At 42.0% G+C, this 14,184-nt stretch overlaps 1 protein-coding gene across 6 annotated transcripts in view; it reads right to left on the bottom strand.

The window, feature by feature from the left end:
* RAD51B (RAD51 paralog B) overlaps positions 1-14,184 on the bottom strand; it is a 562,202-nt gene that overhangs the window by 77,503 nt on the left and 470,515 nt on the right. The window contains exon 9 of one of the 6 annotated variants that reach the window (XM_064571230.1): positions 3,990-4,513. The exons of the other annotated variants lie outside the window; for them this stretch is intronic. Within the exon in view, the coding sequence (XP_064427300.1) occupies positions 4,464-4,513 (50 nt within the window). The 3' untranslated portion in view covers positions 3,990-4,463. Of the gene's footprint in view, positions 1-3,989; positions 4,514-14,184 lie in introns of those variants that run through there. 6 annotated transcript variants of the gene reach the window in all.

Raw genomic sequence — 14,184 nt, 5'->3', positions numbered from 1 at the left:
CAGAAGAGCATTTGGTTGGTGATACAGTGCCATCCAACTTCCAAGATGTCAGCCTGAAGTTGCCAGTTGCCTTGAGGGGGTGCTAGGAGGGAGGGGGTGTTAGGGTAGAAAGGCCCAAACCTATCACATTGACTAGAAGAGTCTTTGGAAGAGTGAGCTAAGTCTGGAGGCTTACGTTTCTGTTGTAGGGGCTGGGAAGCCTCAGCTCAATGTGATGCAGCAGTGAGGGGTGGCAGACCTGGCAGGCTGCCCAATGCAGAGAGGCTGTGGCCCAGCTGACGGGAGAGTCAGGCCGAGTAGTCCCACTGTTCCCTGGAGATCTGGAGCCAGCTCATAGCCAGGGGAAGTGAGGATTAACACAATGTGGTGTCCGAGCTAATGAGTTAGCAAAACAGAGACAGATGGCAATTATAGTAACTTAAGTCGCCCATCTCTGTTTGCAGTGCACTCCCACAAGCTTCTCCTCTGTCCCCTCCATCCATCCTGGAAGGCCACGGTGACAGAGAAATCAGCCCACGTGAAGAAGGGTTGTCACACTACTTTCTACACACAACTGTCACCCACAATTGGGGCGTAGTGGTGAGGAGGAGCTCTTTCAGACGGCTTTGGAGAGGTACTAGAGGAAATGCAAAGTTATTTTTATTGAATTCTTCTTATTTTGTACTTGTCATGTAATTCTTCATAACAATTGCTTAAAAGGTAACCAGTTGCATATCAGAATGCTAGAAAGGGGTATAATTTGCAATTTGAGGATGAAAATAAGAAAAGGGAACTTTAATCTGACCCGAACACAACTTTCCTTTAGTCAGATCAGATCAATAAACTGGGGAATGGTTTCCTTCATAGGCATTTACCACATGTGATAAATGATGTTAGTGCACGCTTAGACCAGACATGCCAACCTGGCTATGTTGGGAGGCAAACAACTGCTTTACAAGTTATTTATCACCCTTCTCCTCCTTTAAGGTCCCCCCCCCAACTTCTTTCCCAGTGGTTATTGTTTCCAGGTATCATTAGTGTTCCAGCTGCTTAGAGACTCACTTGGTACCAAGACCAGCCAGGACAGAGCCATATTGGGCAATCCTGCCTCATACTTTTGAGAATTGGTTCATTTTTATATTAATCTCTTTAATAATAAAATTCTACCATGTAAACAAAAGAAGACTTTCAGGAAGAAAAATAATTTTAAAAATCCCTGATTTATGCATTTTGGTAAAAATTTTTCCTCCCTACTCTTAGTTCCTCCATTCAATAAGGTAAGCAACTTAAAAAAAGAAAATCAAATGGGTTTTGCTTTTGCAAAGTGAAAAGCTGACGCATGAGAAGAAATTTAAGTGGTCACTGAATTATTCAACAGACCGTATACCTAAATAGGGATATTGAGAAAGAAGCTTGTAAGCAGAAAGTACTCCTGCCCACAACCCCAAACTTCCCATCCAGTGAACCTCTCCGGGGCTACCTGCTCACCTCTGTCTTCTTGGAACGGGCCTTGGGACTTACACAGAGTACAAGTGATCGGTTGTAAGAAGCTGCAGCTTACCACCTGGTAGGTTCAACTTTAGACCAAATGATGCCTGGGGAAATATTTGTATTCTACCCCTCATTATATGCCTGATAATGAGGGGCAGCAAAATATGCTGGTGGAGACTTTGAACAGTGGGTGCAGAGAGTAACACTCTGAGGAAACCAAATACAACCTCCTTGGAAGTAGAACTTCATTGTGGAACACACTTTCCAACCCTGAGGATCAGCTGTCTTTCATGGGAAGTAACTAGGCACAGCCTCCTGGTTGTGGAGGATATCCTGAAGAAGTGAAACTGATGAACAACCAGCAGCTAGTTCAGTTACATTTACTCTGTGTATGTCTGTATCATACACTACAGGGTTTTCTCAGCCTCAGCACTGTTGACATTTTGGGCCAGGTAAGTCTTGATTGTGGGCATTGTCTTGTGCATTGTAGGATGTTATGCAGTATCCTCGGGTAGACCCCGGTAGGATGCCTTTCCAGTTGTGACAGCCAAAATGACTTCAGATGTTGCCACATGTCCCCTGGGGGGCAATATCACCCTGGGTTGTGAACAACTGGTATACCAGTATATGTGGTTAGGCTAAAAATTCTGAAAAAGCTTGAATGAGAGCTGTTATAATTTTATGGTTGATACCTTGAAAAGTTAAATAATTAGCTTGTAAAACATATTTTTATCTTGTTTAATAAGACTCCAACTCACAAGTATCCAGAGAGATTAAAATGCTGAAGGGGAATTAGTACCAAATGACAAGAGGCATTGGTTGCTTCCAGGGAAGGGAAACTTAAGAGCAAATTAAAAATTAATTGATTTTCTCCAGATGTGGTTTCTTATCTAAGAAGAGGAATCAGAGTAAATTAAAAGAGTATAATAATTGTAAACAAGGCCTTCTGGTATCAGAAAGTATATAGTGGGCCCAGTTGGGCCAAAAAGAGCCATGTGACACTGTGCTAGTGAGGGTTTTTTGTTTTTTTTTTTCCCACTTGTCCCCAGGAGTCCTTTCAGCTTTAACCATGCCACCTTCATCCCCCAGGAAGCTATCAACACACCATCAGTAGAACATGTCTTTGAAGTGTGTGTGTGTGTGTTTTAATTAAAGTATGGTTGACACACAATGCTACATGAGCTTCAGGTGTACAACATAGGGATTCAACAGCTTTACACCAACCCTACATATTATGTTAATAAAATTCTTCCAAGAAACAGGTAAAAATATATTTCCCCAAGATGACTTACCTGGTAAAGTGGAAAGACTGGAATTCCAGTGACCCAGATCCTAACTCGCTAACTAGCTGTGTGATTCTGAAAAGCCACTTCCTGTCAGTGCGACTTGGTTCCTTCAACCAAAATAAGAGATCAATTCCAGCAGCTAACTTTGGCAATTGACAGGATGAAGAAAAGAGAATATATAGGGAAATTGGAAAAAGTGAGGAATTCAGAATAAACAAGACAATGATTTCATGGTTTAGATTCCGCACTTTTAATTTAGAAGCTTATCAACACATGCCAATTAAATTCCCCCTACTGATCAGATGGAGCTTAAAGTGACTGATGTGCCCACCTCATTTATTTTTACAAGCCTTGAGCCACGACTCTTTCAAATGGAAGGTTGCCTTCTGTGGGTTTACACAAAACACGGCCTTGATGGAAGTAGAATTAGAACGTTTTTCTTCCTGCAATTCAAGTATTCTAACCTAACGCCGAGAACCTTGAGACTGCAGCTACAGATTTGGGATAAGGTTTTCACTGAAGTGACACTGGAGCGGGGGGTGCCCGGCTGACTCCTGACTGAGTTATGGCACAGACACAGACCAGAGACTTGGCTTTTCTCTGTTGCTTTTTCAACTGATGACTCTCACTGAGACCGTAAAAGCCAATGATCCCTGCTCCATCCCCCGCTCCATCTCTCTGTGGGGAATTATAATATGATTAAATACTCTTAATTATACACACACACACTGACATCCTGAGGAAACTGATGAAAACTACCTGGCAGAAAGCACAGGTGTATATTAACTCCAACCATCTGGGGCCTGCGGGGGCACTAACCACAATCCTTGGCTTTTACTCCCCAAGTGAGATGTCATTCTGAGACCATGTGTGTGGTCAGTTAATCATGTGTGTTTCAGTTTGGCTGAGTGAATATGCTCTGCAATTTCACTTTGGCCCCCTCACATTCTTAGCTTTTTGAGATGACCAAAAACCCCTGTCAGAGAGGAATGATTGGGAGGGAAATTAGCCTCCTCACTGGCCGAGCAGAGCCACACAATGCTACATGGTTTCCAGGAGCTGCTTGGAAGCCCACTTTAAGCACATCTTTAGGAACATCTCCAGAACACTGGGGCTTTGAGAAAGAGGCAATTTAAGGGAATGACAGTAAAATAAAAGCCTGGAATTTCAGGAAGTGGTTCCAGGGTATATGAGTATATACAAATGAAGTGGGATGACTTTTTCCAGGCAATCCACTTTCATAGACAATGCAATCAGATGACAATAACTAGCATTTATGAGTATGTGAGCACACACTGTATGTTTATAGATACCACAGAAGCAACCAACAGCAGAAGAGGGTGAGTGGATCCCTTTGTGAGTAGCAGCCTGTCTCTTCATTGCTACAACTTCACCACACCCATGGGAGCCTAGCTCACCAACTAGTCCAGCAAGAGCTGCCTTGATTAAAATGTGATGTCTCTGGTCACTAATAGTTCTCTTGGGATGTAAAGGGAAAGGAGCCAAACCACACTGCAGGAGAAGCAGACGAAACATCTCTTCCCTTCCCATTCAGACTGATCCTCACCACAGAAATTGTCTTCCCACCAACTCTTCTGCTCTTCATTCTAACCTTCCAACTTGCTTCCATTTATTTGCCTTTCCACTTACACTTCACATACCTCCAGCATTTCTCTCCTCTCCCTATGGTGGGGGTGAGTATTTCAGTTAACTCCAGGCAGACCAAGTGACATCATCTCCCATATCCACTCTGAGGCCTAGGAAATGGATCAGAGACAGGAAGGTAGATAAAGCCAGAAAGGGGATTTTCTCTACTGGTGTCCCAGTGCACCTCTCTCTCAGTAGTTCCCTGTTCTTTTCCCTTTAAAGTCCTTAGCAGTCGTGGAGCAAATCCTCTCGACTTCCAACTTGAAAAAATGTTGGCAAAAATCTGTGCAGCAAAAATTATCTCCGATGTATAAATTTTTATCAGAAGGATGATAGAATGATTTTTTTTTAGATGTATTCATTCAGCCACTCATCATCCAATAAATATTTACTGAGTAATTTCCATGTACCAGGAACTGGGCTGGGTGAGACCGGCTATGGCTCTTTGGTAAATAATGGCATGTGACTTCTGTCAGGCTGAGTAAGCCCGGCAATGTCAGTCTATCCTTGAGTGAGAAGCTCCACTTAGGATTTCCTAGAACAAATAACAGTGGAACAACACAATATGGCAAATAGCTACCCAATATATCTTTGTTGCTGGTATTGGGTGAAGATGCATTGTTGGAAAGATCACATAAACTGAGTTCCCACAAGACACCTCTCTGAGTCTGAGCGTCCTCATCTGTGAAATGGGCATCAAGCTACCAGCTTCATTGATCCCACAAGACTGCAGTGAGAATCAAAAGAGAGAATGTCTGTTAAGAGTGGAATGCAGACATAAACTACTGTCATGATTGCTCAGTCTTGAGGTCACTGACAAGAGTAGCTCAATTCTTTGCTTCAACCAACCCAGAAGCTCTTCTAGAGGGAGGTGGGCTCTATGAGATCAGTCACCAGTAAATTAAATCATCCTAGTCTTAAAGGGAACGAGAAATAGCTATTGGCAGAAACATGCTCTGTGTAAATTAATACACAGTGATTGAAAACAGGGAATATTTCAGGTATGAAAACAAAAAGAAGCTCATGTGCTAAAAGACTTCAACATATTGGGGTGGTCCCCAACTAATTATGTCAGATAGGATGAGGATAAGAGAGGTAAAGCTAGTATTTTGTCCCACCTCTATATCCAGTTTGTGAGCCTATGGGAACAGTCCAGTGCTTCTCAAATTGGAGTGATATATGGACTCCTTTGGAAGGGAAAAAAATTATTTGAGACATCTAAAACACATTTAAAAACCTCCAGGAGAACTTAGCGCCTAGGCAACCTCAGACCAGGTTTCAGGAATCAACTTAAGAAACTTAAGATTTACTTTTTAAAAATGTCTTTTAATTGCTAAGTATTGTCTTTATGATATCTTTCAAGTAAACACATAAAGAATGTAAAATCCCATGGAATATGCAGACCCCAAATACCTGCAGCCTCCAGTTTGAGAAATACTGACTTTTGTCTCACCCTTTCTTTTTTATGGATGAAGGAACTCGGGGCCTGTGAAGACAAAGTGACTCTCCTAAGCCACACACATGGCTATTAGCAAAAGTGAACCATAAGCCCAGGTCGCCTATTTCTACAGCAGGGCACTCTCGATCTTTAGACAAGGCCTCCTCTGTTTGCGGCGGAGCTCACGCTATCTGCTCCAGACAGATACTGGTATTGTGTTAGCCAGGGACAGGGAAGCAGATGGAGGCAAGAAGGTTTGAAGGGGAGGTGATGTGGGTGTGGCCGATGCAGGACATCACTGCGGCTCAGAGAGCGAATTTGTTGAGAGGTATTTCCAAGACCAGATTCTTTTGCTCACCATTGAAACAAAGAAACTCTGGGTGGAAAGCACGAGCAATTTTAATAGTGGTAGAATTTCTGCCTAACAAGTTTGGGCAGAAAAGTAGGAAGAATACCATCTCAAGCTAAAAACTGGAGAGGAACTGCAGAAGGCATGAGGTTATAATTCAGGGTGGCCAATTTAATCAGCTCATGTTCATTAAACACCCACATCCACATGATGCTTTACAACAAACCCCTTTCCTCATTCTGAAGCATCCACGGGCCTGTTTTAAATGGGCCACCCTGTACATGTTGGGAATCTGGCCAAGGTGTTAAGGCAACTGCTTCCCTTCCTAAGAAAAATAGGGTAGATTTTTAGACAACCACAAGTAAAGATTAAAGCCTCTAGTTTTACATCCTATCTGAAAGCTGGGAAAGACTTGGGGAATCCGTTTTCTAGGAATCTTGTTTTAGGAGCTCAGAAATATATTAAACCCTTCCATTTTGGACCAGTAATATCCATACTATCTACCTTCTCCGGCTTTACCTTGCAATTTCCCTGGACGCATTCTCCCTCTTAATCGGAGCTGAACTCAAGTGCTTTATTAATATTCCCACATAATGACTCTTATGAAGCTTTATGGCCCTTGAGTTATATCTAATTAGCCCATCAGCAATTTTGGTCACTTCTGGCCTTTGGATAATGAACTCATTGAAACTACAGAAAGCATGGTCTTCCTTCTGCCTATTTAAACTGCCAAGAATATCTTCAGCTTTACTGATTTATTAAGCAACTTTTCTTTGCAATCTGATGAGAAGGCTGACTGGGCCCGCTCCCTTGACATTCCCCTGTGGTTGGGCTTAGCAAGCTTCTGGTATCAGGTGGTCTCTGAATGCCAGGGGGCAATGCAGTACAAGCTATCCCACTTGGGTCCCTGCCCAAGTGTGTTGGCAGGTGCTGTGACTTTTCCAAGATATCTCTGATACTTCTAAAGACGGTGACCCACATAGGAGGGTATCAGATCATGAAGAAAGACTAAAACTTTGCCCTGACATCAGACCATTCTCTGATAAATTTCTCCTTCCTACATGATGATATCCACTAGAAGTCCCCAGGAAGCTCAGGACAGGACTCAACCTTCTAATTATAGCTTATAACACAAAGCACACAGTAGGTATTCAACTAGCCATTGCTGAGTGATTGCTTGTTTTTGTTTTTAATTTAGGTTAGTTTCAACAGGTGGTTTAAGAAAGTGAGATGGGGGGGCGCCTGGGTGGCTCAGATGGTTAAGTGTCTGCCTTCAGCTCAGGTCATGATCCCAGGGTCCTGGGATCGAATCCCGCATCGGGCTCCCCGCTCCGCAGGAAGCCTGCTTCTCCCTCTCCCACCCCCTCTGCTTGTGTTCCCTCTTTCGCTGTGTCTCTCTCTGTCAAATAAATAAATAAAATCTTTAAAAAAAAAAAAAAGAAAGTGAGATGGGTTCAAGAAGTAGTAGATACAAAAGGATGGACAGCATAGCTTGTTCTCAGTGGCTTCGCATGTCTTCAAAGATATGAACAGGGAAAAACAGGTATTTGTCAAGGCATTTAGGCAAACAGTCTTAAGAGCTATAACATAATAAGGCCACTTTAATAACACTCTCACTTTTATAAAATCCTTAGCTGGCCCTTTGGCTTTTGTCTTGGGTATACATGGAATAAATAGCAGGTGGTGTATTTGGCATGTCCCTCTAGTTCAGGAGTAGGTCTGGGGCGCCCCTGGATTCGAGGGATCCTCTAGCTTAAGAAACAGAACATTACCAATATTCCGAAAGCCTCTTGTGTAATCCCTCCCCACTGGCATTATCTTTTCTCCCAACAAGAGTTAACCATCATTCTAAACTTGGTGATTTTCGTTCAAGCTCTTGTCAACAGTTCAAAAGTCCTGTCAAATTTACATGGCATAAGGCTTCCCAAGCCAATACAAGGGAGAAATTCCTTTTATTTTTCACTGGAATCAAATCAGCTAATTCATTAATTTATTCAACAAAGGTTTCTCGAGTACCCACTGCATGTCAAGCAAAGACTTGGGCACTGGGGAAATAGCCGTGTAAAAGACACGGTCCAAACAAGACAAGTGTGGTCCCTGTCTTCACAGAGCTCACAGCCTAGATAAGCAGTTACACAAATCATTAGTTGTAATTGTGCAAAGAACTCTGTGGATGAGCTCAAGGGTACTCTGTGAGGTGGACCTGGTAGGGGAAGGCATCTCTGAGAAAACACAATGGGTAGAGATCAGAGGCAGAAGGTCCAGCATCAGGTGTCAATGAAGAAACAGAATCATTATTTAACCATCACAGTTTGTCTACTAGGCCCACACGTTCAAAACGCAGGGTCTGTAAAGAGAAATAGAATAAACAGTGAAGAGTTTGGAAGCCACTGCTCCAGAGTGACCCATCTATTTTCTCATGAAACCATGAAGGAATCAACCACAGAAGCTGGGATGGGAGAAAGAGCGCGTTAGGCAAATTGAACTTTACCATCACGCACAAGGAGATTAAGGAAAACCCTCGCACCCCGGCTCCTGAATGCCGTTTCCCAAGATCAAGCTGCAGAGCAGTTCCAGATCTACATAGGGTGGTGCCGTTTTGGTTGTGGAAGCAGCTCCTTCTCCACTAACCTTCACAAACCATGACTGTGTCAGTTTTTCCAGGCCAGAGAAATGGGTGGAAAGCCAGGCCACATCTTAATAGGGCCCGGGTGAGCTAATGGCTGTGATGATTTCATTGTCTCGGAGTCACGCCAGCCCAGGCTCATCAGATACAGGCACAATCCAGGAGAAACATGACCTCACTTTTGACAGGGGACTGCACACTCAGATGCCAATAGGAATTTAGCGATCCCTTAGCGCAGGTAAAACTGAGCTCTTTACGGTTCCAGCTAATGAGAAGCATACCAAAGTTACCTAAAACAGTAAAGCTAATATTGACATTAACCTACTAGATACTGTTAGGGTAGGGGAAGCCAGGAAAAACTTCTGAGACCATCTGTACTAAGTGTGTCACATCCATAATAAGGTATGTATTTAAGATAAATTGCCATCTCCTTAAATGATTAAGTACCAGATTTATAGAAAGCTATAACCCCACTGGGACTGCAAGGTGGTTAAGTGGTCAGGGCTATAAAGGTGAGAATCTCAAGATTTCGGTTATGTCACAAATTGTCCACTGACTTGCAAAAGTCTTTGCCAAGGTAACTTTTGTGCCTCAGTTTCCCCAACAATAGAAAAGCAATTCCATCACTGAGATTGCACAGTGGTGAGAAGAGCAAGGGCTCTACCGTAAGAAACATACATGCATTCATGGATTCATTTTCAGAACCTTCCACTGTATCAGGCCAACATCCATTAGAAGACCCTAGGAAGCACAATACAAGGTTGGATGCATTTTAATTGCAGCTCATAGCATGTTCAATCATTAGCCATGCAATACCAGACACTAGGGACATAATAGTGATTAAAAACATACTCTCTCCCTGCTCCAATAGAGCTTCGATTTTGCTAAGGGAAGCACCGGAATTGACTCTTTTGACTCCTTTGTGAGCTGCGGCACTACTTAGGGAGTCCTATCTTATTCTGGACTCTCTCTCTGCTGAGTAAATCACCAAGTCTAGACTTAGCATCTATTTTCTCATGAAACCATGAAGGAATCAAAGGCAGTGGTGGCAAAGTATAAAGACTGTCTGACTATTCTATCAAATCTTCTCCAGTCTCCAATTTTCCCTTTCCTTTCTTCACTTTCTGCTGACCATCTCATGTCTTATTTCACTGAGAAAAGTGAAGCCATCAGAAGAAAATGACATCATCCTCACATCGCCAAATCTATTAGCCTGCTTGCAGTTATACCCCTGTTGTCTTCCTTCTTTTCTGTTCCAATCGATAAGCAGTCCTGCTTCAACCTGTTTTAACCTAATCAGCATGGACTTGTACCCCATCCCTTCCTACATCCTCCAGGTCCTTGCACTAGTGGTATCCTATTTTCTCTCCAACATTATCACATTTTCCCTTTCTACTAATTATGTTCATCACTACAAAAATACAAAATAAAAACACCTTTGACTTCTCCAGCTACCTCTCCATTTCCTTGTTTCTAGTCATAGCAAAACACATTTAAAAAGTTGTCCTTCCCTCTGTTTTTACTTTCTCACCTCTGATTCTTTCTTCAACCTATTCTAGTAGGCTTATATCCCCAACACTTCCCTGAAAAACACTCTTTCAAGGACACCATTGACTGTATCCTGCCAAATCCAAGGGTCAACTCTCAGTCCTCACCTCACTTGATCTCTCAGCAGCATTAGGTCTGGCTCCTTTCTTCTTGAATGACTTTCTTCATTTGGCTTCCAGAAAAATCACACACTCATGGATTTCCTCCCACCTCACCATCCCTTCGCTCCCAGTCTCCTTAAAGATCTCCCCTCTTCTTGGCTCCTAAGTGTTGCTGTACTCCCAAGATCAGTCCTTAGCCCCTTTCCTATCTTCAGTTCAGCCTACTCCCCTGGCCTCCAGACTCATATAGTCAGCTGTCTACCTGACATCTCCACTTGCCTGTTTAACAGACATTTCATACTCAACTTTTCTAGGACAGAAATCCCTCCCTACTCTCTTCCATCCAATCTGCTCTTCTCAACATGGTTAGATTTTTTTGGCTTAAATAATAACTCCATGGAACTTCATAGAAAAAAAAAAAATTCCCAGAGTCATCTAGGACAATCCTTGAGACAAATCTAGAGACAATCTTGTGTTTTTTTAATATTCATACTTCATATTCAATCTATCTGCAGTTCTTATAAGTAGTTTCTTCAAAATTTATTGTGAATCTAACCACTTCTCACCCCCTCCACCATAACCACCCCATCCAGGCCACCATTTTCTCTCACCTGCATTAATGTTGTGTTTCCTGACTAGCACCTAGCTTCCACTCTGGCCCCTTTATAGTCTATATTCCACACAGCAAGCTGAACGATCTTTCTAAAATGTATATCATGTCATGTCCATCCCTAGCTTAAAACTTTACATCATGCTTAGAATAAAGTCTAAACTCCTTCCCTTGCTTTACATTCCCTAGTCCATGCTTACCTCTCCATCCAACTCACCAGCTTCCTCAGGTCATTGTGAATTTAAAACTAGATATACAAAGGAACTTTGAAATTATTAGGCACCATAAGTAGATGATGTTGTTGCTAGGTTACATGGGATTGGTTGCCCTCTGGGAAAGAGTTTAAATATGTTTTCTAAACATAAACTGTAATTCCTGCCAATAGCTGTATATTATTACAAACAGACTTGTAATAGGCAAATTCTTTCATTTTCATTAATAGGTTCAGTCATTACCCTCTTGCTATATATTTAACTTTGTCTTTTTCCCCTTCTGGATATGGGATGTCCCTTGCAGGAAACAGCAGCTGTGTCAGTAACCCTGGACGTGGCCCAAGGCCATTTCCATATCCTGTGGGAGAAGCATCCCCTCAAAGTTTGTTTTTGCAGCACAAAGTAGAAGAAAGATCATTTTTAAAAATATACATTGTATACAGCAGTTTTTGTCCAGAAGTGACTTCTGTATGACCCGGAGAGATGACTAGGTCTCCAATTTTGCAACTTGTACTAAGCTAGTCATTACAATTATTCCATCCATTACTTGGATGAAACAGGCTCTGGAATGAAATCTAGCAGCCAGAAATAATGTATAATGACTCGGGAGGGAAAATGAAGGATGTGGCACCCATTTTAAAGAATAGGAGTTTACAGAAGAGGAAAGTCATTGACTGAGTTGCCCCAAAATTCCAAAGCCGAGCAGCTAACACTTTTTTCCCATCAAAAGGGTAGCACACCAGTTTCACATTTTACCCAAGAAAGAACAATGGTATGACCAGAAGAGAACCTTAGAAAATATAGCAATATGTTGTGGATCACCAATACTACTTCCTGAGTTCTAATTTTCCTAGGGAGGCTTTCCATAATCCAACTCAGTGGCCTCAATCTGTGCAAGAGCTGGCATGCTGAAGCACAACATGCCAAACCTGATACAATGCCAAGAAAATCCTGATGGTGGTTTCCTAAATGAGTTTCTAACTTTCACAAATAGCCAAAACCATTGGCACTAAGCTATTTGCCTTAAGTGACTTTTATTTTTAGATGAAAAGTCAACAAACACACGAACAATCTGGGGACTCAAGCAATGAGCCCAATGGGTGATATCAATATGGAGTCATGTCTCAGGTCCCAAGAGGGATGAATCACCAGCCTCCACAGGACAAGCCAGAGCTGACTGCAGGGAGGAGAGCTGGGTATTGGCTAAACTGTACGGCCAAGGGATGTAGGAGGCTGTTGCTTTTTGTGGTCACCATTTTGTTGCACACAGAGAGAAAAAAATACAATAAAACTAAAAAAAGAGAAGAACAGATTCCACAGCCACCCCGAAAATGAGCCACAAAATCCTTACGTGATTTTGCAGTCACCCTTCAGATGTTTGCAATCTATTTCATTTAGCCTCCTTCAGACTTTCCCTTCTAATTCTTAGACTGCACATCTCTCTTATAAAGTCACTGCTCTTTTTCCTTTCTTTATGTAGCAGCAGGATGTTCCCTACTTTGGGAAATAGGCATGGCTTTCTTGTCTTAGGACTCTAAGTGATTTATCTCATTCACCACTTTGGCGGTGAAGTAAAGACCCTAAAGCAGCAGCCTTGATAACAGATATGCAGCACACGTACTGCCCCTCCCACCCCCACATGGAGCCCAGGGGAGCTGCTGCTAGACAGTTACAATACAGCAGCCCAAGCCACCAGTGTTGACCATCTGGAGTAGAATGGAAGATGGAACCTATTTGCCGCTTCCAGCTAGAAGCATCCAGATATTATGGAAAGAAGGAGGAAGAGGAGGAGGAGGAAACACACCTCTATAGGAAGAAAAACATGATCAGTGACAAAACCAAAACAAATAGGAGAGAATTCAAATGTCTGCCTTTACTCTTGTAGGTGGACATAAGTCTGAAGATTTAGCTCTGGTGGGAAAGAGAATGCCCAAGAGGGAGGGCATGGGCTTTGTCTCATACTGGTTGTCCTGGGATTCTGAGGAATTTACTTAACTTCTCTGAGGCTGTTTACTCACTTGTGACTATGCAGGTAAAATAGCTACTTTACAGGTTTCTGTAAAAATTGCAAGAGAAAAATGAAAATAAATACTTGGGGCATGATTAAAGATAACTCCTTTCCTGATTAGCTATCTGGTGTTCTAGTTCTTAGAAGCAACTCTACCCAGCTTTAGTAATATTTTTTAGTGAAAAAACACTACCTTTAAATTGAATCAGTGATAGATAAATAGTAGAATTCTGCAAACGCTTTTTGGCATCCAGACAGATCAATAGCCATTAAGATAAGAATCAATTCTAGAATGTTCCCCCATGAGCTCTTCTTTTCTATGTGGTTGCCAGAGGTCTCAGAATATTCATACTTTTAAAGATACATTTCAAAACAATGCATTTTTCAGAAGTTTTTCTTTGCTTTTCCTTTTCTACCCAACTTGTGACCCCAGCAGTTGCCTCCATCACTAAAAATATAACTTCTTCAGGACCCAACAGAAACACCTCTTGATCCCTCTCCTCCAAGAGAAGATGACAATTTTGGCCTGCATCTTTTATCTGGGTCATACTGATCACAAACAGCCTTTCTGAGTAACCTTTTTCAGTCCTGAGTCCTCTGCCTAAAATACTCTTCTCCATTTTTCTGCCTCATGGATTAACCTCTTGTCACCTCCATTAGCCTTCTCTGGACTTCCCCATTCCTAAGAAGTAATGGCTCCCTTCTCATGCATTCCTTCAATCCTTATAAGCCTGAATTTCAAATATCTGTTCATGGATCTTACTCTACTTTATGTGTTTTTTTTTTTAATTTTTATTTTCAAGTCTGGTATATAGTAGGTATTAAATAAATATCAAGTAAGCAAATTAATGAATAAACTAATTCTTAAAAGTTCTCAGCTTTTCAAATG

This window comes from Mirounga angustirostris, unplaced genomic scaffold (genome assembly GCF_029215605.1).
Source record: "Mirounga angustirostris isolate CCGP_5_RB_7025 unplaced genomic scaffold, mMirAng1.0.hap1 SCAF_9, whole genome shotgun sequence".
NCBI classification, from domain to species: Eukaryota; Metazoa; Chordata; class Mammalia; order Carnivora; family Phocidae; genus Mirounga; species Mirounga angustirostris.
The sequence above is the reverse complement of the archived record's forward strand: the minus strand, read 5'-3'. Positions and strand labels throughout refer to the sequence as shown.